General features: G+C 40.6%; 1 protein-coding gene across 1 annotated transcript in view; it reads right to left on the bottom strand.

Annotated features, from left to right (window-relative positions):
• HADHA (hydroxyacyl-CoA dehydrogenase trifunctional multienzyme complex subunit alpha) overlaps positions 1–27,843 on the bottom strand; it is a 47,652-nt gene that overhangs the window by 6,418 nt on the left and 13,391 nt on the right. Inside the window, exons 8-14 of the mRNA XM_036873216.1 lie at positions 14,244–14,366; positions 13,664–13,782; positions 11,627–11,683; positions 9,842–9,951; positions 5,818–5,952; positions 3,181–3,352; positions 72–158 (exon numbers count right to left, since the gene is read on the bottom strand). Of these exons, the coding sequence (XP_036729111.1) occupies positions 72–158; positions 3,181–3,352; positions 5,818–5,952; positions 9,842–9,951; positions 11,627–11,683; positions 13,664–13,782; positions 14,244–14,366 (803 nt within the window). The remainder of the gene's footprint in view (positions 1–71; positions 159–3,180; positions 3,353–5,817; positions 5,953–9,841; positions 9,952–11,626; positions 11,684–13,663; positions 13,783–14,243; positions 14,367–27,843) is intronic.

Raw genomic sequence — 27,843 nt, 5'->3', positions numbered from 1 at the left:
ATATTCTAAGCCTTCATCAATGAGCCTGAAGCAGTAAAACATTTCAGGGTTTTCCTCTGTTCAGAATTTACCTTCTCAGGTCTTTTACTGATAGCAGCAATTTCGTTGATTGGGAGAGCAGATGTGTTGCTGGCAAAGACACAGTGATCTGGAATCACCTGCAGGAGAAAAGCATTTAAGAGTGTGTCGTGTAGGCCTGGGAGATGACTGGAGCCCAAAGCAAAGCCAATGAGTGACACTTGGGCCCCGCCCACCCTTCACCTTTGAGAGAACAAACCATAATGTGCATGCCTATTTCATGTTACACATGTGTTACTAAGAAATGGTACACCACTATAATTATATCTACAGTGCATGAATACTATTATCTATTAGCTTTATCAACCTGCAGAATAGTGTCTAATGGAGATTCTCTTAGCATTCTGCCCACAATCTCAGCTTATTCATATTTTTATTCAGATGCTTGGATGAAAAACATGGAAGGCACAGCTGTCAAATTTGTGCAAATCTGGGCAGGCAGAATCCTAACATCAGAGATGAGAATCAAGATTCAAGATACATTCAACACGCTGAAAAACTGAGTGCAAAATAAGATGAATTATAATGAGGATAAAGGTAAAGTACTGCATTAAGATTTTATGAAAAAGAAGAAAGAGAAAAAAATAACTGAGTAGGTACCTAATGGGCAAGACCTGGCTTGGCAGTAAACTTGTGTTAAAGAGCCCATGATTTTATTTAATCAAAAGTATAATGTGAGCCAAAAGTAGAGCCTGATGATCAGAAAGCTAACATAGTCTCAAGCTGCATTATTAATTGTATGGTGTCTAATGTCGGTGGTAAAATTCTCTATGAAGAGCAAACCAATGTCTCCAAAGATGGCTGGCAACAATCCTTCCCCTCCTTGTACATGTGTGTCTCTCCTCCCATCCAGAGGCACAGTCTCTTTCCCCTCCTCTTAAATCTGGGCTGGCCTATGACTTGCTTTTACCAATGGAAAGTAGCAGAAGTGACTCTGCCAGTTCCAGGCCTTGCCTTATGAAGTCCACTGGCTTCTGCCTTGCTCTCTTAGAAGCCAGCAGCCATGCTGCAGAGAAGCTCTGGCTCGACCACTAAGCGAGGACAGGCCACAGGGAGAGGGAGGCGCCCCAACCAAGCTTTCAGCTGAATGCAGTCCCACGAGTACCCCCACTGGGAAGCCACGTGGAATTAAGGGCCAGCCGCCTCGCAGAGCCCTGCCCTAACTGCAGAACTGTGAAAAGGACGTTGTTTTTGCGGTGGTTTGTCACACGCCAAGAGAACACTGAGACATGGTGAAGACAGCAAAGGAGACAAGCAAGACAGTGAGGGATCTGGAGACAAGGATTATGAAGATATCAAAGGAGTGAGTTTCTTCAGTTCTGTGGAGAGGAAGAGAAGTGAAGTTTTAAATCCCCGAGGAATACCACATGTAGATTCAGCTTTACCATTTTCCCGTAAAGAAAAGAGAGGCCAGGTAAGAGGATGGACTTGATGGCCTCCTAAAGGTCTTTCACTTGAAATTCTTTGATTTTCCAAATACAGATCTGTTCTGGACCTTGCTCTTTTCCACCCTTTCTGAAAAACTTCTTTGAGTATCTCCTACCTTAGATGATTTCACTAGCTTCTCTAAAAAGGTAAAGGCCTGTGACATGTTACATAAATAACTACAACATACGTAACACTTTGGATTTTACCTTTAGCAATAATCTTCTTATTCTTTTCTTACTATCTGCTAAAAATTCATGATTCCCTGAATATCCTCCCTTTCCCCAGTCCATGGACTTCACGGACATATAAAACCCCTTTTTTTTTCTTTCTTTCCCTTTTCTTCTCCCTTAACCTTTATGTTTCAATGGGAACTACTGTATTGATTTGTTCATAGTCTGCACTTCTCTTGATCTGATCCCTCTTCTTTCTCTTTCTTTTCCTTGATCACTGGCTTCCCAACTGCTAAAACTAACAAACTTTTCTACACTCAGATACTCCTAAATCCTGATTTTCCAAAAGCAAATACCATCACCCAGTCAGGTGACAAATGCTCTTTTAGTGGTAAACGGCTCTGTCTGTTTTTGCCGCCCCTCAGTCTACCTTCCATTGGCCCAGCAGGGCCCCCAAAGCCCCGGGAACGTTGCGTCCATTTCTCTGCTGCAGTGCCACCTTGCACAGAGAGAACACACACCCACCCAGCTCTTCTGAATTCACTCCCTCAGCTGAATCTACATTACACTCTGTCTAAAGAAAAGATTTTGGAATGTGTGTTTCACAAGTGGAATCCAGCCCAAACTGAGTTGCTTGTCGTTAGTTTCTAAACCCTCCTTAGGTTCAGTCTTTAGTAGAGCAGAGATTGTCCTCCCATGGAAGGGAGTCTTAGGAGTACAGCCCACTACTCAAGACACCCCAGAATGTTGCAAAGTCAGTGCCATTTTATTTACACCATTTACTAACCTACACTCTGTTTATTTAACTATAGGCTAGTCGAGGCCCCGGTTCTACCTCCTGCCTGGATTACTGCCATCTCTTCTTTCCTTCTTTCCTCTTTCTTCATACCACCCAGTTCAAGTACTTGTTTTGTTCATATCATCCCATCTCAAGAGTTGACTATGCACAGCATTTGGGCTCAAGACCAGAGTAGCACTTCCACAAAATGAGCATCTGAATCCTGCCTGGATAAACTGTTTCTCCCTATTTCCTCTGCTGCCTAGACCTGAATTAGTTTAGTTATAGCTTGCAGCCAACCAATAATGTCAAGATGTCTGGCTACAGTCCATGAGGTTATTTGTATGTTTGGGTGACTGAACTCCCATATAAGGCTAATGAACCCTGTGCTTAAGTTATTAATAAGCTACTCGTTTGCCTTTCCTTAGGACTTTGATTTGACCTTTATACACAGTGTGCATGGGTTCACATAAAAACTTACATTTGGGGGACACAGTTTTGAGGGGCGCAAGCCTGCTGTGTCCCCTTTTGCCTGGCAAAGCAATAAAGCTGTTCTTTTCTACTTCACCCCTCCAACAAACAAACAAACATACAAAACCCCTTACATCTGGGAATGAATGGCCCTATAAAAAGAACCACAAGTTTCCTATAGTTCCTTTAAAAAACCCTGTCTCTGTGTTCTCCACTCACAACACTAGGATTCAGTACAGCAGGCCCCTTACTTACCGCTTCTACTTCCTTGAGCACTTTGTGCTTAAGACTGAGGTCCTCAAAAACAGCTTCAATCACCATGTCAGCCTTTTCAAAACCCTGGTAATCGAGCTGCCCAGTCAAGTTGCTGAAAAAGGCGTCCCTTTCAAACGATGTTAGTGCTTTCTTCTTCACTTTATCATTCAGTCTAGGAAAAAAACACATTCCTAGTCAGAGGGGGAGAACAGGAAACTAACATTTACTGAGTTTCCATGGGCCAGATAGTGTGCTGTGTATTTTTCACCAACTCAGTGAGGTAGCTCCCATTTTGAGGGAGCTGAGCTGCTCAAGGAGACTCAGAGGGACTTGTGGTCCAAGAGCGAGTTAAGGGAGGGTCCTAGGGTTCACACAGGTTGACCCCCACATCCATATTCTTTCTACTAAAAGGTGCCTCTACATGCCCAACCTGCATAAACGGTATCACTAATAAAACAGTTAAATTTGCCAAGAGGAGTAAACATGAACACTAAAATGGCAAACAAGAGAGCAGCTCTAGTAATTCTCTACCTACAATAGCTCTAGTAATTCTCTACCTACAATAGCCAACACGGGTCCTAGACCACGAGTTTATACTTGCTTACATATCATTTTGTTATTCTGTAATTGTGATCTACTGGAGGACAGAGACCAAGCATTATGTCATATATTCTTAATCCATTTCCTGGTCAGTACCTAGTAGCACATCACATTGATTACATAAAATATTAACTCAAGGTTTCTTCTTCCCCATAGAGAGCTAAAAAGGATTCCTGCTACTCAGACACTTAACTGATTGTTTTTTTTTTTTTTAATAAATTTATTTATTTATTTATATATTTTTTTTATTTTTGGCTGCGTTGGGTCTTCGTTGCTGCGCGCGGGCTTTGTCTAGTTGCGGCGAGCGGGGACTACTCTTTGTTGTGGTGCGCGGGCTTCTCATTGTGGTGGTTTCTCTTGTTGAGGAGCACGGGCTCTAGGTGTACGGGCTTCAGTAGTTGTGGCTTGCGGGCTCTAGAGCGCAGGCTCAGTAGTTGTGGCACACGGGCTTAGTTGCTCCGTGGCATGTGGGATCTTCCCGGACCAGGGCTCGAACCCATGTCCCCTGCGTTGGCAGGTGGATTCTTAACTACTGCACCACCAGGGAAGTCCATAACTGATTGTTTTTTATTGCCAAGGAAAATAGGCTCCCTTAGGTTTTAATCTGACTGCACTTTCAGAATAAATGACCTAGAGTTTCCCTCTGAATGAAGAATGAAGCTACACCCCATTCACTAGTTTCCTTAACCAAAAGAAAAATTAAAGCCACAAGGTAAGTTCAAAGAAGTAGTCAGTTTAAGTCTCCAAAGTATGGATTCAAATATCCTGGTTTCTGACAACCGTGTCAGCAGTCAGCAAGCAAGATTCTTGTGAGAGTTCAAAACATTATTAGTTGCTCTAATTCTAATGCCTAATGAAACTATTCCCGAGAGGACAAGAAATATGTACGTCCCAAGTCAGCAGTACAGTGAGGGCCACTCACCAGAGCCCGATGTTTCTAATGCAAAAAGGGAAACCTGGGACAGCTGGATCCAAAAGAGATCGAGGGGGAAAAGCTATTTTAGAGCAATTTCTCATTTTGGTGACTGTATGAAACTCTGGGAACGCTCGCGTGCTGGTCTCAGGGCAATGGTGTTATCGAGCACATGCCATTTTGGGGGGTCAGAATCTTTTTCTACAATGCCTTGCTATCTTACATTAAGACAGTTGCTATCTGCCAACATGATTAAAACTGCCAGGTCCTGCACAGTATTATGGTAGCAATATATGAGCAGAAAAGGGGTAAAAACACACTTAAGCTACATAATCCATTTAAGAAACAAAAAAACTAACTCAGCTAAAAGTCACATGCAAGACCATCAAAGTTCAGCCAGCCTTAGACAGTCTATTACATTGGAGCAGAGAAATGAGCTGAAACAAATTCCCAGTTTGGCCAAGTTGCTGCTCCATTCTTCCCCTCTGCGAAACAGGCAGTATGTGTGTGGGGTGGGGGAGAGGAGGGAGGGATGGGCAGGAGGGAGAATAATATTCCCCGTTTATTAATTCAGAAGTAAGATGGAGACACAGTCCATAAGATCCAGATATTGTGAAGCCAAATCAGTTAACTGTTTCTCTATAGTAACGCCAGTCGAGAAATATGAGGTTCATGAGTTCTGATCCCAGCCCTACCTTCAAGATGCAGTTACACGTTTCCTCATATCCTTATCTCAGTTCTCTCTATAGACACAGTCATGCTGTTTCAATATTCTATAACAATACAGCAATTAAAATTCACGAACATGAGACTTTCTAGTCTGATACCAAAGTATAAACTATATGGCATTTAAAAACGTCTAATAGATAAGGTTTTCTCTTCTGCACTCAAAGACTACAGACTCCAATGATGTTAATGATTTATAATAACATTATCTGCAACAACCGCAAAAAAAAAAAAAAAGAAAAAAAAGTGAAAGCAGGAATGAGCATGTCTAAAAAGCAAAGGAAATGAGACTTAACTATGGAGTATCCAATACAGATCATGTTCAGGAGAAAGGAAACTGTGACAGCAAAAACCAAAACACACGCTACTCTCCCAGCAAAGGCAGAGAGCAGGCTCACCCTTTGAACACTTGTTGCTGTCCTCGCCCCAGCGCGGCTAGCGTAGCATCCTTTAGTACAGTCTGTAGGCCCTTATCCACGGAGACCTGGGCGATGCCGGCCCCCATTAGCCCTGCGCCAAGAATGGCGAGCTGCCTGAAAGGAAAGGATGAAATGACTTTTGGTATAAATCTTAATTAATTCAGTAAAAGTGGGAGATTGCCCAGGTCATCATCCAATAAACCAACTAAAGCAGGGACAACAATAAGGTATTTAAAATAATTTTTACCTACAAAAAGACATCTTTCATAAATGACTGATTTTCAAAGTTAAATGCAAAAATCCGTTAGGTCTACAAGAATTGGTCTACCCAAGGAGACAGAATTATACTGATCTTCAATCATACCTGAGATCACTGAAAACAAAACAACATGGATTACGCTTAAATTAACGAGTATTTTTCTTCAAACAAAAGCCAACTTGCAGTGATAAGCCTAAAGACTAATCTCTCTTCTTCCAACTACTTACTTGCTAGTGATTTTGCCATTTTCCAGTCATCTTTCATTTCTCTTGAAATCTGTGCCTTTCTCACCCCTTACCTGGATTGGTTCAAAAGCCTCTTGGATGGTTTCTTTGCTTCCAGACCTTACCCCTCCCTCAAACACCTCCATCCATGCACACTACTGCCTTTTCCACCCCTGAATTCCTCTTGAACTTGTCAGGACCCTTAAAATTTGGCTTACCCCACAGTATTTTGGAACAGCTTCATGTACATCATTTTTGTCTCCTCAACTAAATTCTAAGCTTTTTGAGGGATAGAGATCATGTCTGATGACTCTTTTTAGTTTTCCATAGTTTTGGAACAATATGCCATTTTCCCATAAGTAACTAAAAAAAATTTTCAGAACAACTTCCTTCATAAAAGAAGCCCAAGTTTACAACACCGTAGACCTAAATTAGAGTTGTTTCATTCATAACAATTCTGATTATAATGTTCAAAAATCATATTCAAGACCTGAAAAGGCACCCTAACTTCAATTCCTGGGAGTATCTTTCAAATGCATCTTTGTGATAATACACATTTTTATATGGTGAGTGTTAAGTACCTGGAGACCATGAAAAAATAGGGTAGAAAAACATAAAGAACAGGAGCTGAAAAAATTATTCATGTATTTACTGCATCAAAATTAAAAATTTGCTTGACAAATGACCCCACAAAAGTTAAGACAACCATAGAAGAGGAAGAAATTTGTAACAGGTATAGCAGACAAAGGATTACTACTGGGGAAATATAAAGAACACACATATCAATTAAAAAAGACAACCCAATAAAATGGGCAGGGGTTTATATAAAGCAATTCACAGAAAAAGAAAACAAATCGCCAGTAAAATGCCCAATTTCCCTAATAATCTGGGAAATGCAAATTAAAACGAATGTATTCTCTCCCCATCATATTGGCAAAAATTTTAAAAGTAACAGTGAGGATATAAAAAATTTTGTTCTTTCATGCATGGTTGATGGAAGTATATACTTTGTCCTATATAGGAGGTCAAATGTATTAAAACCAAAAATTGCATCTTCTACGACCCAGTAATTCTACTATCTACTCTAGAGAAATGCACTTATGCACAAGATGATATGCTGTGAGGAACAGTCATACGATGTTTACGATAATGAAGAATTGGAAGTCATCAATCTTTCAGTAGAAGATGAAAAGGAACAAGTTAACTGGTATGTACCCACATACATAGTCTCCAAGTCGTACCACTGACTAAAAAGATTATAGGATTCATACTGAAGGATCCCTTTTATATTAAAACATTCAAACCATAAACACAAAACATTCATCTAGTATTCAAACTTCCTTATAATAGTTTTTTAAAAAAGGAGATTAAGAATGCATTCTTTGCATAAAAAATTAATTTATAAAAAGAGAAAATACATAAGGAATTCAAATTATTATCCGAGGCAAGGGAGAAGAGGCCTAGAGAGACAGAAGTGGAACTATTACTGACAACTGGGAAAGCAGGAAGGGTGATGCCCTTTCTTCAATGTTCTTTATTAAATTTTCGGTTCAACCTATTCTGCCTTGTGTACCTTATAATTTATTCTTCATTTCTAAGATGATGTTACCTTTTCTTCAATTTATTTCCCAAGTTAGGTCAACTCTTACATCATCCTGTTTTTCTGCCCATTTAATTCTGAGTTTTTGAACTTTTGATTCAAAGTGATTCTTTTCTTATCTGTAAATATTTATTTAAGGATATATAATTCAAGTTTGGAAGCATTCTACTATAGTGTTCTTTTGCATTGTGGTTGTTTTGGGGGGAGAATTTTTGAAAGCTTAAGTATTTTGATTCTCATTTTCTTATTTCTTCTTACATGAGTTTCACATGCATGCTGCCTGTCTTTTCTGTATACTGGTACACAGTAACAGCTTCTCCAGGTGGTATTACATGCTATTTGCATATAACAGTAAGAGTTACATGCAGACCAGAGTAGGAGTCAGGAGTGGCTAATTAGCTTAAGAGTAAACATTTTATAATTTTAAAATTTTTAAATTAATTAATTAATTAATTTATGGCTGCGTTGGGTCTTCGTTGCTGCACACGGGCTTTCTCTAGTTGCAGCGAGCAGGGGCTACTCTTCGTTGCGGTGCACAGGCTTCTCATTGCGGTGACTTCTTTTGTTGTGGAGGACGGGCTTTAGGCACACAGGCTTCAGTAGTTGTGGCTCGTGGGCTCAGCAGTTGTGGCTCGCAGGCTCTAGAGTGCAGGCTCAGTAGTTGTGGTGCACGGGCTTAGTTGCTCCGCGGCATGTGGAATCTTCCCAGACCAGGGCTCGAACCCGTGTAACCTGTGCTGGCAGGCGGACTCTCAACCACTGTGCCACCAGGGAAGTCCAATTTAAAATTTAAGAGTAATTTTTGCAGGATGTGTGAAGAGATGCAGATTTAAGTGGCCATATCATCATTCCACTGCAGCATGGAAGTAATTTATCTCACCCACTGAACGCGAGATATTGTCAACATTAGGTGGTACACAGACAACCCAACTGATACCGATCACCACGTGTGCTGGAGAAGCAGTTACGGTTGTATTTCATATTCTAATTTGGAAATCAGCCCCCTTGGCAAGAATCTTGTCTGTCTCACCCGGGCTTCTTATTGATTTCCTCTTCTGCTTTGGATTGCAATCTCATTAAAGGTGAGCGGTTGGAGAAGGTAGTAACATTAGCTGCTTTCACAAATCCCTCTCTGTAATTCAGGTAGACAGTGTTCCTCAACCTCAGCACTACTGACATTTTGGACTGGATACTTCTTTGTTGTGGGGCTGTCCTGTGCGCTGTAGGATGTTTAGCAGCATTCCTGGCCTCTGGCCACCAGACGCCAGTACCATCCCTCCCTCCCCAGCTGTGACAACCAAAAATGTTTCCAGAGATTGGCAAGTGTCCCCTGGTGGCAACGTTGCCCAGGTTAAGAACCACTGAGCAAGGGGGTGAGCTTAGGGGCATTACTAAACTTAAGATGCTGAAGAGCTATTTAGGCGGCATAACACTGAAAGGCTCGCTGAAGAGAATAGATATGAAACAGGTAAGTAGACTCTCAAACGCTTAGGCTGTAAGCTAAACGAAGGACAAGACTTTAATGACTAGAATGAGGCTTTACTTTTTTTAATGAGGGAGAAGTGTGAGTTCCCAGAGATGGTATCTCAAGTCACAGGGAGAGACAAGGTCATTAAACAGCACATAGTGTGTGTATTTGGTTTAGGAAGGGGAAACCTAAACCATATTTCTAGGGGACATCAATAGTGAGACAAGAATGCCTCTACAGGAGACATTAGAGAGCTCAGGAGAAAACTCAGCACAGGCAGAACTCTGAAAGCCAAAAAATCCTTGGTAGGAATAGGGATCTAAAGTGCTCAGGACAGAAGAGGTTTAGGGCAAGACTGAAGGCATAAATCTAGCTCTATGGATCTTCAGAGACATCGACAAGCATAGCATGTGCTGAAATCCACAGGGGCTTCCTACATAGAGCTGACTTACTTAACCTCCTTCTGCGGAGCTCCAAATTTATTCTTCTTGCATAGGGTCTGACCACGGTAAAGTCCCATCAAGGCTTTTGATTCTTTGGTCATTGCAAGCTCTCCAAATTTCTGGAAAAAGGGAAGAAGAAAAGGTAGAACTTCTCAGTCTTGGAGACGTGGATTCTTTCGGGTCAGTTTCTCTGCAGAGCAGAGGTAACACATGCAAAGCCTCAGGTCCTGAGCTGCTGAAGTTGGTCTCCTGCTGAGCGTCTTTCTTTCACTCTCCTCATCTGTACCACTTCCAACTACTGCTTTGAAAGGTTCTGGATATAACTGAGCTCTCAGATTCTCTACACCAGAAGTTGTGGTAACTTTTTTCATGGAATTAGAGTGTCAGAGCCAAAATGGACCAATCATCTCAACCACTGCTCTCATTTTAAAGACTGGGAAGAGGAGGCTCAGAATCTGACCCTGCTCAAAGCCACACTGCCTCAAAGGGGCAGAAACAGAACTTGAACCCAGGCAGTATGACTCCCAACTCCAGTTCTCCTTCCAGGGTAGCAGGCTGCCCCATGTGATATCTACCACTTTAAAAGGACCTTAACACTTACAGAGAACAAGTCTCAACTTCGTGGGAAAGAGCATGAGATTTAGAGTCTGTATTTGAAAGAACTGAGTTTAAAGCCTGGCCCTGCCATTTCCCAGTTGTGAAGCTTTCTTCATCCTTAAAATGGGAAAAACAATACCTATTTTACAGTATTGTTGTGGGAAGTAAATGAAAACACTAGTAAAATGACTGGGCCTCAATGTTAGCTATCACCATCGTCAATATTACTAGAATTTACTGGTACGATTACATGGTTGCAAACAGCACTTAAAAGAAGGAATCCCTCTAATAATGTTGCCTTCATGTCTGAATAGAACCTGAAACAATGTTCTACTAATCTTGGCAAAGTAGGTTCTATTCAATAAACCAGTGATTTTCAAACCATGGGTAGAAATCTATCAGTGGTCATGAATTTAGCAGGTTGTGATAAGTAGAATAGATAGAAAATACTGAGTACAGTGTACAGGCTAATTATTTTGGGAAATATGCTTCAATCTTTCTGTATATATGTATATGTGTACCTGGTGATAATGTAAAAGAATTAATCAGAGTGCACTGCAGTAAGCAGCCCAGTATAAGAAATGTTTTCTCTGGAACTTGTCCTGAGCTCTTCAGATATCTTTTATTCTATTACTGAAGAGCAATCATCCTTCAATGATTGCTTAAAACTTCAAAACAACCCAAACAACTAAAATCTACAATACCACCAACTTGTTAGGAAGTGGAAGGGGTGAGGTTGGTTCGTGTGTTGCTCTGTTTTCTTGTCTTAGTGGGTGCAAAACATTTCCCTTCATTTCCTAATTCACCAAAGGGAGGCTGGGCTTCAGAGGTTTTTCTCCAGGCTCTAACAAGTAAGAACCATATTTTTGTATCAATGTACTCACTTTATCACAACAAAACCAGCCTAACTACAGAACAAAAAGTCCAAATGATTCCTTTTGAAAGGATTCTAACTCTGCCCCTGCTTTTCCTAGTTATACCCTCATTATTGAGAGCAAGTTCAAGTATCTGGGGACTACTAAGGTTTTCTTAGCACCTACTTGCTCACTGAGATTAATCGTAAGAAATGACAACCACTGGAAGAAAACATTTTTTTACTAGGCTTTGAATACTTTACCTTTTTTCAGTTTTACACAGCATTGTGGATCTCGCTTTTTCTGTCTCTAATAATAAAACACTGAAAGGAAATAACTTTACCTGAGATTCAGAGAGATAGCCAGCATCACTCCCTTGCTCAATCCCAGTCTTCACTACCTAAAAAACATATAAAGTACTTGTTCCTTGTTGGAATGGGTTGGCAAGATATACAGTAATGCTGAAAAAAATTGCTAGTGTTGTTAGTCTTCAAAGAGTAAGTCAAAAGTCTAGACTGGAGTGAGAAAGAGAAGAGGATTGAGTGCCTTATTGCTTAAGACTGACTTAATTCTCCATCTCTGAGGCTACTGCTCAACCTAGCATAAAATGGAAGGAAATAAAACAGAAGGAAAGAGAATTAAGAAGTCAGAATAGGAAAAGAACACAGAGGTGCCACAGCTCAAACTCCACCTCCTTATCCTTTGAATCCTGTTATTTTGTTAGAGAAAGAGTTGTCATCACCCCTTTCTGAGTCCAATAATAGGTTTACCTTTTCCTCTTAACTCCCTTCCCTCCTGCTTGAATTATTCTTCCAGCTCCTCTCCTGTTCTCCAAATGTGGGCAGGTCCCCAAAGTTCCACTTGCAGCCCGTTTCCCCCTCTATTTATTCTTCCTCAGGAACATCATTTAGTTTATCACATTAATCATGAACTCCATGAAATTCAATTTAACATTTGGGGTAAGTACTAACCTAAGTACAATAGCAAGTATAAAAGAAATAACCCTGTATTCAATCACCATAATTTAATGGTGATTAAAAACAAACAAACAAAAAACAAACAAAAAAACAAATAAATCAATCTATATCCTTAATTGACTTCTCTGTCTAAACTACTGTTGCTTGAATTTCCTGAATGCCTAACCTCAACACTTCTAAACCTTAACTCCTAACGTTCTTTGGCAAGTCTCTTACTACCTTCGTATTTTTGCTTTTACTATTCTATTTCGGGGTCTTATTCAAACTTCAAGTCTGAATTACCAGAATAGTTTCCTAGTTCATTGCTCTACTTTGTCTCTCTTTCTAATCCATTTTTACTCACTGCCATGAAAATGGTTCTCTATGATCTATATAGGACAAAGATCAAATTTCTTAATTAATTACTGTCTACCTTTTAAAATCTACCTTCGGTCTGCCTTTCTGAAGACATTGCATTATCCTCCTACAAAAACTGATCTGATTTGATGTTCCCTGAAGAGCCTCATGCTTTCCAGCTTCTGTAACTTTGCTCAAAATGCCCATCCTACCTGGCACTGCTTTCTCATCATGTATTCTCTAACAATTTCAGGGATCGCTCCCTCCTCAGTGAATTTAGCAATCTTCCTCTGTCCCAGTTAGCTGGCGTTAACCCTATGCAGTTGCATACCGCCCGCATCCTGCCATCTGCCTTACCACATATATGGGTTTAACCTCCCCAACCCAGACTGTGTGAGGTGAACGGAAGTAGGGGACCACGTTTCATGTTTTATATACTTTGGCGTCTTCAGCTCAAAATATACTTGTTGACTAATTCATTCTCCAATTCTGAAATCTTTGATTATTGATCTTGTCTTCAATTATTGCTCCTTTGATCTTGGACTTTCCAGATTGAAGATTTTATAAATTTTAAAGTCTACCTTTAGACGGATGTTTCTCCAACTCTGTGATCATTTTAATTATCCTCCTTGATCTTTTCCAGAACTTCTCTATATCATTACATCTTTTTCATAATTATGGCAATGGAAAGTCAATGAGACATTTTAGGTAATGACAATGGTTTTGACTAAGGACAGAATACAGCCATTAATTTTGTTTCAACTACCTCTTAATTAATGTCCAATATTTTACTGGCTTTGTTATACTGATATGACATAGGTTCCTTTCCTGGTTTATAACTGGTAATTTTAAGCTCATCAACTAAAAAGTATGCCTGGCACTAATTTTCCCCAAATATCCATTTATATAAATCCTCATAGCTTGCTATGTTATTTTTGGTAAGTACTTTGATAGCAGCATGAAGAACTTTAGTACTGGCAAACATGGTGCTGAATGGCAATAAAGAGTACTGCTCTAGACAAAGGGAAGAAGCATGAGAAATGTGGGAGTATGGGGTAAAGACTCACGTCAATTATTTTCAGAGGTGCAGGATAAAGGCCTTTGGTCTGCTTTCGTACTTTTTCTTCCACCTTTTTGTAAATCTGTTGCCTGACAAATGGAATACTCATGGCATACGATGTCAATTCTGTAAGGTAAAATGCTTTTAGATCCTTACTGGAAAGAGCCCAGCCTCCCTTGTTAGTTTGTTCTGTAAGCTCCATAAAAATGCAGTGATTCTAGCTATCTGAAAGAACTGCTCTTTACTCTGATATAAACAATCTAAATTTCAACCTAAGCACTTCTTTAAACATTAGTTGATAAATATTAAAGCTTGGTGTTGAGTACATGGGTGTTTATTACACTGTTACATGATTCTATTTTGGCATTATTTAGAATTTTCCAAAATAAAAAGTTTTAAAAAAATGTCTTTAACCAGTGTAAGGTCCAGGACTTGAGCCTAGAGCAGAGTTATTGCATCCTTTAAGGTTGACTTTACACTTAAGAGTAAATAATGCACTTACCTCTTCCTCATTTCGGATTTATAGAAAATAAAATTAAATTCACTGGAAAGAAGCTTTGCCTTAGTTCTTTAATAATGACACTCACTTTCTACCAATCCCTTGTCTCTCTTTGGAGAGATCTTTTTATCAGCTAGTCCTTTAGCAAAAGTAATCGCAACTTCTTCTAGGTATTCAATTGTCCGTTCTTCTGGAGGTTTTATTCCTGGTCCTGTAAAGATGAACACAACAGACTGGAATGTAAATCAGGCTTGGGTCAGTCCCAGGTAGACAAAACCCAGGCAGGCCAAAGCCAAAGGCTCCAGCACCCACTTTCAGCGCAGCTTTCTAAGTCTGACTACAGACTGGTAGGTGGCAATGTCATGAACTATGGACTCAAAAAGAGAAGTCACATTGAGCGAAGGTGCAACAACCTCCTCCTGGTAGAAAACAAGTCTTAAGCCCTATTTAAGTCTGGCCTCCACTTCTGAGTAGGATGTATTATGTCTCATGAGGCCTGTTTTCTTGCTGCAAAACTGGAAAACAAAAAATCAATTGCAAAATCACATTTGTAAAGACACTGGAGAGCTGTGGAAGCAACAAAGGTTATATGAACAGAATTCCAGAGAGGGAAGAGCCTGTCCAATGTGAACTGATGATTGCTGGACATTGTCTTTCCTGGGGGTACATGATGCTTTTGGGCGTGGGCTGAAGATTGGACTTGGCTCAAGCAGAAGGATGCTACTGAGGGAAAGTGAAATGATCAGAGTTTTTCGTGGTCACACAACAAGTCAGTACTAGAAGAAACCAAACGCAAAGCTAGTTTTCCCGCATGGAACATTTGTGAAGTTCTAAGGTGGTGCAAGAGGCTGGAAGCTAGAGTGAAATCTCTTACAGTGTCATAATGTTTAGCACATGCAGTACTTGTATAGAAAGAGGGACATGCCAAAAACATGCACCTGATTTTTCGCTTGAGGCAGAGCCTGATACCAAACTTGCTGGAGGCAGGAGACAAAGACTCAAAAAAGCCAAAGGCTGTTTTCACACAGCTATGAAAACAGACACCTACCAGGCTCTCAATCAAAAGCTTGTAAGAGCCACACTGGAGCGAGAGGTGGCTGAGGTTGAAAAGCCGATCTTGTGCCGTCTTATGGTGTGTAGGGAACAAAATCCCAGTAGAGGGAGAAGCCTGCAACAATATGCAACCATTCTCCCCCTTAAGACATTTGCCCTACTTTCAGCCTCCATGGAGGAGGAAGAAAATGAACTAAGCCCCAAACTTCTGAATGACAAAAGTGCACAGGGTCCGCAAAAGTCATAATGTAATGCTGGAATTATGGAAGAATACTGGAGAGCAGTTGCTACACAAAAGGAGAGCTCCAGAGATCTACAGAGGGGCCCCTTGAAACTCAGGCGAAGTATCATTCTGCACATGCATGAGAGGAAACTACCTGAGGCCAGGGAAAGAACCAACATAAAGGCATGAAAAGAAGCAAGAAAAAACATGGCCTAAAGCTAGGAGACAAACTGACCGATAGAAACAGATGCAGAAATGAAAAGATAGGATAAGCAGACACAATGTTAGAAAGGTTACTGTAAATTCATGCCATATGTTAAAGAAGGCAGAGGAAAACAGAAACATAATGAAGAGAAATTGAAGATGTAACAGTGACTCAAATATTACTTCTAAATATGAGAAAAAAACAATACCTGAAACAAAAAATATAGGCAATTGGATTAATAGCAAATTATACTGTGAAGAAAAAAAGATCAGGAAACTTGAATACATGGCAAGAGAAATATAAACAGACTGAAAAAGAAAAACAGAGCTTCATTTTGGGACAATATCAAGTGATCTAAAATATGTGAGACTGAAGTCTCAGGAAAGGGGTAGGGGACTAAGGAGACAAAAGACTTGTACTCTGAAAACTATAAGACACTGATGAAAGAAATCAAAGATGACACAAACAGATGGGAAGATATACCACGTTCTTGGATAGGAAGAATCAGTACTGTCAAAATGACTATACTACCCAAGGCAATCTACAGATTCAATGCAATCCCTATCAAATTTTCACAGAACTACAACAAAAAATCTTACAATTTGTATGGAGACACAAAAGACCCCAAATAGCCAAAGCAATCTTGAGAAAGAAAAACAGAGCTGGAGGAATCAGGCTCCCTAACTTCAGACCATACTACAAAGCTATAATCATCAAAATAGTATGGTTCTGGCACAAAAATAGAAATATAGATCAATAGAACAGGATAGAAAGCCCAGAAATAAACCCACGCACCCATGGTCAATTAATGTACTACAAAGGATGCAAGACTATACAATGGTGGAAAGACAGTCTCTTCAACAAATGGTGCCGGGAAAACTGGACAGTTACATGTAAAAAAAATGAAATTAGAACACTCTTTAACACCATACACAAAAATAAACTCAAAATGGATAAAAGACCCAAATGTAAGACTGGATACTATAAAACTTAGAGTAAAACATAGGCAGAACACTCTTTTACATAAATCACAGTAATATCTTTTCCGATCCATCTCCTAGACTAATGGAAATAAAAACAAAAATAAACAGATGGGACCTAATCAAACTCAAAAACTTTTGCACAGCAAAAGAAACCATAAACAAAAGGAAAAAACCCACAGAATGGGAGAAGATATTTGCAAATGATGTGACCGACAAGGGATTAATCTCCAAAATTTACTAACAGCTCATGCGGCTCAATATCAAAAAACCAAACAACCCAATCAAAAAATGGGCAGAAGACCTAAATAGACATTCCTCCAAAGAAGACATACAGATGGCCAAGAGGCACATGAAAAGATGCTCAACATAGCTAATTATTAGAGAAATGCAAATCACGACTACAATGAAATATCATCTCACACCAAGCAGAATGGCCATCATCAAAAAATCTACAAACAATAAATGCTGGAGAGGGTGTGGAGAAAAGGGAACCCTCCTACACTGTTGGCGGGAACATAAATTGGTACAGCCACTATGGAGAACAGCATGGAGGTTCCTTAAGAAACTAAAAATAGAGTTACCATATGATCCAGCAATCCCATTCCTGGGCATATATCCAGAGAAAAACATGGTTCAAAAGATACATGCACCCCCAATGTTCACCACAGCACTGTTTATAATAGCCAAGACATGGAAGCAGCCTAAATGTCCATCGACAGATGAATGGATAAAGAAGATGTGGTACATATATACAATGGAATATTACTTAGCCATTAAAAAGAAGGAAATAATGTCATTTGCAACAACATGGGTGGACCTGGAGATTATCACACTAAATGAAGTAAATCAGGGAAAGACAAATATCATATGATATTGCTTGTATTCAGAATCTAAAAAAAAAAATTTGATACAAATGAACTTATTTACAAAACAGAAACAGACTCACAGATATAGAGAATGAACTTATGGTTACCAGGGGGGATGGGAGGGTGGGAGGGATAGATGAGGAGTTTGGGATTGACATGTACACACTGCTATATTTAAAATAGATAACCAACAAGGACCTACTGTATAGCACATGGAACCTTGCTCAACATTCTGTAATAACCTAACTGGGAAAAGAATTTGAAAAAGAATAGATACATGTATATGTATAACTGAATCACTTTGCTGTATACCTGAAACTAACACAACATTGTTAATCAACTATATTCCAATATAAAATAAAAATTAAAAAAAAATCACCCTGAACAACAACAAAGAAAAGAAAAGCAGTAGGGGAGATGGAAAAATATTTAAAGAAACAGCCAAAAAGTTTCCAATTTTGATGAAAACTCCAAGCCCACTATCTAAGAAGCTCAATGAATCCCATGCACAGCAAACATTTAAAACACACACACACACACCAAGGCACATCATAAATAAATTGCTAAAATCAGTAATAAAGGGAAAACCTGAGAGCAGTTTGGGGAGGATTGGGGTAGGAGTGGAGAAGGCACATTATATACGGATGACCAAAGATAAAAAATGACAACAGACTTTTCCTCAGAAATTATGCAAGCGACAACACAATGTAGATATCTATAAAGTACCAAAAGGAAAACAATGGAAATCTGGGATTCTATACCTATCAAAAATACCTTTCGAAAATGAAGACTTTTTCAAACAAATCAAAAAGTGAGAGAATTAACTGCTGGCAGACCTACACTATAGAGCATGTTAAAGGAAGTTCTTCAGGTTGGAGGAAAATCAAGCCAGATGGGAACTTGGATCTGTACAAAGAATAAAGAGCACCAAAAATGATAAATATATGAGTAAACAGAAAAGAATCTTGTCTCATTTTTAAAATCTCTTTAAAAGATAATTGTTTAAAACAAAAATAGTAATATGCTAAGGAATGTATAATACATGCAGAAGTATAACAAGAATAGCAACAGAATGGGGGGAAATGAAAGTATACCCTTTTAAGGTTCCTACCTTACATGTGAAATTATATATCAAGACAGATTACATGTTAAAGATGTATACTGGACTTCCCTGGTGGCACAGTGGTTAAGAATCCGTCTGCCAACGCAGGGGATATGGGTTCAAGCCCTGGTCCGGGAAGATCCCACATGCCGCGGAGCAGCTAAGCCCATGTGCCACAACTACTGAGCCTGCGCTCTAGAGCCCGCGAGCCACAACTACTGAGCCCGTGTGCCACAACTAATGAAGCCCGCGCACCTAGAGCCCATGCTCCGCAACAAGAGAAGCCACCCCAATGAGAAGCCAGAGCACTGCAACGAACAGTAGCCCCCGCTAGCCGCAACAGTAGCCCCAAGCTCACGCGCAACAACAAAGACCCAACGCAGCCAAAAATAAATAAATAAAAATAAATTAAAAAAAAAAAAAAGATGTATGCTGTAAACCCTAGAGCAACCATTAAAAGGGTAAAGCAAAGTAAAAGTCCAATAGTGAAGATAAAAAATGATTAATCCGGGGGGAATTCCCTGGCAGTCTCGTGTTTAGGACTCTGCGCTTCCACTGCAGGGCAGATGGGTTCAATCCCTGGTCGGGGAACTAAGATCCCCCATGCCACATGGCACGGCCCAAAAAAAAAAAAAAAAAAAAAAAGATTAATCCAGAGGAAAGCAGAAAGAAGAAAAAAGGAACAAAGAACAGATGGGACATATAGAAAACAAGCAGTACTGAACGAAGCCGAAATGCCAGAACCATGGTGGTACGGTAGAGGAAATATTAAAAGGCTTAAGGAAACTGGAATGTTAGTGTGGATTTATCATGCTGGACCTGCTCAGCACCCCTGGAAGGGTCAGAGGACACACCTTTCACCACAACCAAGAGAAATCAATTTAGGAGGGGAGTCCCAGCATCCTTGAAGAGCTCTGTGGTTGCTCCTCTCTGTAGGTCAGAAATTACAGTGGGAACTGCTACCATCAACTAGGATCCCTAAATGCAGTGGGGATAATGGGATTCTGGGGTGGCAGGGGCCAAGGAGCAACACTCAATTGCCAAAAGCAAATGGGGCATGGTTACCAAAATGGATTGCAGAGCCAAAGTAAATAGTAATCAGAATAGTTTGACTTGTGGAGACCTATGGCGTTGGCTAGCTGATCATGGCATTCCTAGGAAAGAAACAGATGATGGGTGGCCCACTGGATTCAGAAGAATTCTAGGTCTAGTAAACGTAAGAATAACGTGAATTACCAAAGAGAGTCATTGGACATCCCTGGTGGCACAGTGGTTAAGAATCCGCCTGCCAATGCAGGGAACATGGGTTCAAGCCCTGGTCCAGGAAGATGCCACATGCCGCGGAGCAACTAAGCCCGTGCGCCACAACTACTGAGCCTGCACTCTAGAGCCTGCGAGCCACATCTACTGAAGCCCGCACGCCTAGAGCCCGTGCTCCTCAACAAGGGAAGCCACCGCAGTGAGAAGCCCAAGCACCGCAACAAAGAGTAGCCCCCACTCCCACAACTAGACAAAGCCCGTGCGCAGCAACGAAGACCCAACGCAGCCAAAAATAAATAAAATAAATAAATTTTTTTTAAAAACGAAAGGAAAGAGAAAGTCATGGCCCTCATCAATTCTCAGAAATGAGCCAGTTTAAAGACCCAGAACCTCTTGAATAAAGGGGAGGTTGTAGCTCCTTGAGGGAATTATACTGTTAATCTTCCCTAAAGGGACTCTATGGTCATTTACCTTGAGGAAAGGGAAATAATCAGACTTTTGGGGGATTACTGGACACTGGCTCGGAACTGACAGTAATTCCAAAAGACTCAAAATGTTATTGTGATCCACCAGACACGGCAGGGGTTTATAAGGTCATGTGATAAAAGGATTATTAGCTCAGTTCTATCTCAGTGGGCCTAGTGGGTTCCTGAACTCATCCTTTGGTTACTTCCAGAATGCATGATTGAAATAGATATCCTCAGCAACTAGCTCCTTGACCTGTGGAATAAGGACTACTATAGTGGGAGAGGCCAAGTGAAAGCCACTACAACTGCCTCTACCCAGAAAAATAGTAAAATAAAAGTAATACTGCATTCCTGGAGGGACTACAGAGACTGGTGCCACCATTAAGGACTTGAAAGATGCAGGAGTGGTGATTCCCACTGCATCCTCATTCAATTTACGTATTTTTGGCCTGTGCAGAAACCAGATGGCTCCTGCAGAATGACAGTGGACTATGCTAAACTTAATCAGGTGGTAACGGCAACTGCAGCTGGTATTCCAGATGCAATTTCACTGCTCGAGCAAGTTAACACATCTCCTTTTACCTCTTGTGTATTTGCTGATCTGGAAAGTGCTTTTTTCCTTGATAGCTGGTAGTAAAGACTACCAGAAGCAGTTTGCTTTCAGCTGGAAAGGCCTGCAATATACCCTTACTGTCTTACCTCAGGAGTGATCAATTCTACATCCATAAGTCATAATTTAGCCCACAGGGACCTTGATTGCCTTTTCCTTCCACAAGATACCATGCCAGTTCATTACATTGATGATATTATGCTGAATGGACCTGCTGAGCTGGAAGTACCAACTACTCTAGACATATCCATCTTAGTGAAATTTCTAGGGGTCCAGTGGTATGGGGCATGCTGAGACGTTCCTTCTAAGGTGAAGGATAAGTTGTTGCATCTGGCCCCTCCTACCACAAAAAACAGGCACAACACCTAGTGGATTTTGGAGGCAACATCTTTTTTGGATGTGCTACTCTAGCCCTTTTACTGAGTAACTCGAAGGCTGCTAGTTTTGAGTTGGGCTCAGGACAAGAATAGCTGTTCTGCTCTTTAGACCATACGATTCAGACCTGAAGGCGCTTGAAGCATCAGTGGTAGACAGAGATGCTGTCTGGAGTCGTTGGCAGGCCCTATAGGCGAATCGGAGTACAGATCCTTAGGAATTTGGAGCAAAGCCCTACCATCCTCTGTTAATAATTACTATCCTGCTGAGAAACAGCTTTTGGCTTCCTACTGGGCCTTAGTGGAGACTCTAAGCTTAACCATGGGCCAACAAGTTACTATGTGATCTGAGCTGCCTGTCATGAAATGGATGTTGTCTAACCCACTAAGCCATAAAGTTGGGTGTGTGCAACAGCACTCCATTATCAAATGGAAGTGGTATAAATGAGACTGGGCTTGAGCAGACCCTAAAGGTACAAGTTGCATGAGGAAGTGGCCAAAATACCCTTACTCCTCCTTCTCTCTCTCAGCCTGCACCTATGGCCTCATGGAAGTTCCCTATGACCAGCTGACGGGGAAAGAGAAAACTCAGCAAAGAATGTGAAAATATTTGTGTTTTATGTGAATGGTCAACAAGGGGTGATCTCAAAGAGGATTTTAACGATCGAGCGGAAAAGATAACCCATCCTGTGGATACCAGTCAGCCTCTTTCCCCAGTCATCCCTGTCACTGCCCAATGGGCTCATGAACAAAGTGGCCATGATGGCAGGGATGGAGGCTGTGCGTGGGCTTAGCAACAACTACTCACCAAGGCCAACCTGGGTACAATCACTGTTCGGTGCCCAATCAGCAGCAGAGACCAACACTGATTGTCTCATACCAGGATTCTCCCAAGGTGATCAACATTCTGGCAGACTGACTACACTGCACTGCTTTCGTCATGGAAAGGGCAGCACTCTGTTCTTACTGGAATAGACACTTATTGCGGGTATGAATTTGCCTTCCTGGCATGCAATGCATCTGCCAAAACTACCATTTGTGAACTTATGGAATGCCTTATCCACCATCACGGTATCCCACACAACACTGCTTCTGATCAAGCAACTCACCTCACAGTAAATGGAGTGTGGCAATGGGCCATGCTCATGAAATGCACTGATCTCACCATGTGCCCCATCACCATGAAGCAGTTGGATTGATAGAATGGTGGAATAGACTTTTAAAGACTCAGAGCACTAGGTAGGTGGTAATACTTTGTAAGGCTAGGGCAGTATCATCTAGGATCCTGTATAGGCTCTAAATCAACCTCCAATATACGGTGTCGTTTCTTCCATAGCAAGGATTCACGGGTCCAGGAATCCAGAAGTACATATAGAGATGGCTCTGCTACTACCCCTAGTGATCTGCCAACAAAAAATGTGCTTCTGTCCTACAACCTTAGGTTCTGCTGGTCTAGAGGATTTAGTTCCAAAGTCCATCAGGAGACATAACAATGATTCTATTGAACTGGAAGATGAGACTGCCATCTGGCCACTTTGGGCTCCTCATGCCTCTGAAACAGGCAGAGAAGGGATTACTGTACTGGCTGGGGTGATTAATCCTGATTACCAGGGGAAGTTGGGTTGCTACTACAATGAAGGTAAGGGATAGTATGTCTCAAATATGGGAGACCTCTTGGGGTGTCTCTTAGGGCTACTGTGACCTACAATTAGTTAGTGGAAAATTACAACAACCCAATTCATGCAGGACTGCTAGTGGCCCAGACCTTTTAGGAATGAAGGTCACCCTACCAGACAAAGAACCATGACCAGCTGATGTACTTCCTAAGGGCAAAGGAAATATGGAATGAGTAGTAGAAATAGGTAATTATAAATACCTGTTATGGCCACATGACTATTTGCAGAAATTGAGGGGTCCAGCCCCTAGCCAAAAACCTATGTGATATTTCAGGTCCAAGCATAGGCAATTACAGGCCTCGCAGGCCTCATGGAGAAAGCTGTCCTTCCCATACCAGACTTGGTGCCCAGCCAACACACTGCAGTCTTTAATGGGAGTTGCAGTCAATGACTCAGGTCTCCCTGACTGGCTATGCTCTTACACACATTTTCATTCCGAGCCCATGTGCCTTCATTCCTAAGTCTCTTTATATGGGACCTTCAACCAAGGTCTTCTTCAGGTACCTCTGCTAAGGCCTCCTTACTGGGGGAGTAAAGAGAAACCTTAAAGACATTTTCCCTCACTCTGACTCAATTCTTTTCCACTCCTAGCTCTCACTATATTAAACAGCAAAATCACAAACAAAAAGCACAAAATGAGGAAAACGTGGCAGTAAATAGACCATGGAAAGGACACTTGTTGGTTTTATAAAAGCTGAAATGAGAAGGCAGACAGTGCCTTGTTTGACTTCAGCTGGGAACACGTGCGTTGGGAGACTTGAATCTTTTGCCACTCTGTACGTGTCCATGAATGACTGCAAAAGAACCACAAGTATTACTTTTGGGGTTATGACACATGTTAGTGAGTACGCAAATTCACAGACAGGGAACCTCAAATAATAAGGACCAACTACATACTCTGATCACAGCAGAATTCAACTAGAAATCAATAACAGAAAGATATCTGAAACATCCCCAAATATTTGGAAATTAAACAACACACTTCTAAATTATACATGGGCCAAAGAAGAAATCACTAGAGAAATCTGAAAATATTTGACCTTCATGGAATTGAAAACATAACATTAAAACATGCAGATAAAGCAATGCCAAGAAGAAAGTGTATAGTTTTGTTTTTTTTTTTTTTTTTTTTTGGCTGTGTCGCATGGCTTGCAGAATCTTAGTTTCCCGACCAGGGATTGAACCCAGGCCCCAGCAGTGAAAGCACCAAGTCCTAACACTGAACCGCCACAGAATTCCCAATGTATAGCTTTAATGCTTATGTTAGAAAAGAAGAAAGGCCTAAAATCAATGAAAGAAACTAGAAACTAGTTTCTAGTAAGAAACTAGAAAAAGAAGAGCAAATTAAATCCAAAAGCAAGGAGAAAGAAATAAATAATAAGACAGCTGAAATCAATAAAACAGCAAACAAAACCAATGGAATTAAAAGCTGATTCTTAGAAAAGATCAATAAAACTGATAAATTTCTAGCCAGACTCATCAGGGAAAAAAGAGAAGACACAAATTAGCAATATCAGGAATGAAAGAGGAGCATCATTATAGAGTGTAAAGATATGAAAAGAATAATAATAAAGTATTATGAACAACTTTTTTTTTTTTAACTTTTTAAAAAATATTTATTTATTTATTTGTTTGTGCCGGGTCTTAGTTGCAGCAGGCAGGCTCCTTAGTTGTGGCATGCCAACTCTTAGTTGCAGCATGCATGTGGGATCTAGTTCCCTGACTAGGGATTGAACCCAGGCCCCCTGCATTGGGAGCGTGGAGTCTTATCCACTGCGTCACCAGGGAAGTCCCTGAACAACTTTATTGAAATAAATTTGGTAAGTTAAATGAACAACTTTATTGAAATAAATTTGTCAAGTTAAATGAAATGGACAAAATCTTTGCAAAACAAACAACTACAGCTCACTCAAGAAATGGTGAACCTGGGGCTTCCCTGGTGGTGCAGTGGTTAAGAATCCGCCTGCCAATGCAGGGGACATGGGTTCGAGGCCTGGTCCGGGAAGATCTCACATGCCACGGAGCAACTAAGCCCGTGCGCCACAACTACTGTGCCTGCGAGCCACAACTACTGAACCCACACGCCACAACTACTGAAGCCCGCATGCCTAGAGCCCGTGATCCACAACAAGAGACGCCACCACAATGAGAGGCCTGCGCACCTCAACGAAGAGTAGCCCCCACTCACTGCAACTAGAGAAAGCCCGTGCACAGCAACGAAGACCCAACACAGCAAAAAAATTAATTAAATAAATAAATTTTTTTTTTAATTAAAAAGAAAAAAAAAGAAAAGAAATGGTGAACCTGCACTACTATGTATAGAATGGATAGCTAACAAGGACCTGCTGCTTTGTAGCACAGGGAACTCTACTCAATGCTCTGTGGTGACCTGTATGGGAAGAGAATCTAAAAAAGAGTGGATATAAGTATATGTATGGTGATTTGCTTTGCTGTGCACCTAAAGCTAACACAACATTGTATATCAACTATACTCCAATTAAAAAAAAAAAAGGAAAGAAAGAAAAAAGAAATAGTGAACCTGGGAATTCCCTGGCGGTCCAGTGGTTAGGACTCGGTGCTTTCATGGCCAGGGGCCTGGGTTCAATCCCTGGTGAGGGAACTAAGGTCCTGCAAGCCGTGTGGCAAGGCCAAAAAAAAAAAAGAAAAAAGAAATAGTCAACCTGAATAGCCCCATATCTACTAAGGAAATTGAATTCATAGGTTATAACCTTCCCAAGAAGCAAAACTCCAAGTCCATGTAACTTCACTGGTGAATTTTATCAAGGATTTAAGGAAAAAATAATCCCAATTCTACACAAAATCTTCCAGAAAATTGAAGAGGAAGAAATATTTCCAACTCATTTTATGAAGTCAGAATTACCCAGATATCAACACCAGGCAAAAATATCACAAGAAAAAAAATATTATTCCTGAGACCATTATCTCTCATGACCAGACATAAAAATCCTTCACAAAATTTTAGCTGATTCAGCCGGCACTTTATAAAAAGGATAATACATCACAACCAAGCGAAGTTTATTCCAGGAATGAATTCAATAGTCAAAAATCAATGTAGGGCTTCCCTGGTGGCGCAGTGGTTGAGAATCTGCCTGCCAATGCAGGGGACATGGGTTCGAGCCCTGGTCTGGGAAGATCCCACATGCCACGGAGCAACTGGGCCCGTGAGCCACAATTACTGAGCCTGCGCGTCTGGAGCCTATGCTCCGCAAAAAGAGAGGCCGCGATGGTGAGAGGCCCGTGCACCGCGATGAAGAGTGGTCCCCACTTGCCACAACTAGAGAAAGCCCTCACACAGAAACTAAGACCCAACGCAGTCATAAATAAATAAAAGAACGTGAATTTCTTTAAAAAAATCAATGTAAATGACTTTACTTAATAAACTAAAAGGACAAACCCAAACAATCATCTCATTAGATGCAGAAAAAGCAATATAGTTCTCAGCAAACTATAAATAAGGTACATCTGCAATCTGATAAAGGGTATATATGAAAAACCTACGTAACATTATACACCCTACAGCATCAGTGTGAATGTCTCTCTTAAGATTGGAACAAGTTAATAATATCTGCTTTCACTTCAAATCAATATTGTACTAAAGATCTTAGCCACTGCAGTAAGTCAAGAAAAAGAAACACCAACCAGGTGGGAAAGGAAGAAGCCAAAATGTCTTTATTTGTAGATAACATGATTATTTATGTAGAAAATCCTTAGGAATCTACAGAAAAAGCTAGTAGAACTAATAAATAAATTTAGCAAAATCACAGACAAGGTCCACATATGAAAATCATTTGTATCTATATATGTTAGTAATTAATGAGAAATTAAAGTTAAAAAAGTATAATGGTACAAAAGCATGAAATACTTAGGTACAAATTTAACAAAATGTGTGCAAGATATGTTCAATGAAAAGTATAAAACACTACTGAGAGAAACTAAAGATGACCTAAGTAAACAGAAAGTTATATTATGTTCATAATGAAAACACTCAGTATTTTTAAAATGTCAATTCTCCCCAAATTGATACATTGATTCAATGGAATCCCAATCAAGGTCTTAGCAGGGACTTCCCTGGTGGCGCAGTGGTTGAGAATCTGCCTGCCAGTGCAGGGGACACGGGTTCAAGCCCTGGTCTGGGAAGATCCCACATGCTGCAGAGCTACTAGGCCCGTGAGCCACAACTACTGAGCCTGCACGTCTGGAGCCTGTGCTCAGCAACAAGAGAGGCCGCGATAGTGAGAGGCCCGCGCACCGCGATTAAGAGTGGCCCCCACTTGCCGCAACTAGAGAAAGCCCTCGCACAGAAACGAAGACCCAACACAGCCAAAAATAAATTAAAAAAAAAAGATCTTAGCAGATGTTTTTGTAGATATGGATGAGATGATTTAAAATTCATATGTAAATGCAAAGAAACTAGAATAGGCAAAATGATATTGAAAGAAGAGAAGCAAGGTGGAGGGTGGGGTCACACTATCTGATATCAAGATTTACTACAAAACACAATAATCAAGACAGTGTGATACTGGCTTAAGTAAAGACATATAAATAATTGGAAATAGGAAACCTAGATATAGACCCAAACACAGAGGGTCAACTAATTTTCCACCAAGGTGTCAAGGTGTCAATGGGAAAGAAGAGTCTTCTCAACAAATTGTGCCAGGACATTTTGGATATTCATAATCACACAACAAAAACAACAACAACAACAACTCAATCTGTACCTCACACCATACATAAACATTAACTTGAAGTAGCACAGACCAAAACGTAAGAGCTAAACTACAAAACTTTCATAAGAAAGCATAGGAGAAGATCTTTGTAATCTTGTTAGGAAAAGATTTCTAAAACACC

The sequence above is a fragment of the Balaenoptera musculus genome, chromosome 13 (genome assembly GCF_009873245.2).
Source record: "Balaenoptera musculus isolate JJ_BM4_2016_0621 chromosome 13, mBalMus1.pri.v3, whole genome shotgun sequence".
NCBI lineage: Eukaryota > Metazoa > Chordata > Mammalia > Artiodactyla > Balaenopteridae > Balaenoptera > Balaenoptera musculus.
Note: the sequence above shows the minus strand (reverse complement) of the source record. Positions and strands in the feature narration are given on the sequence as shown.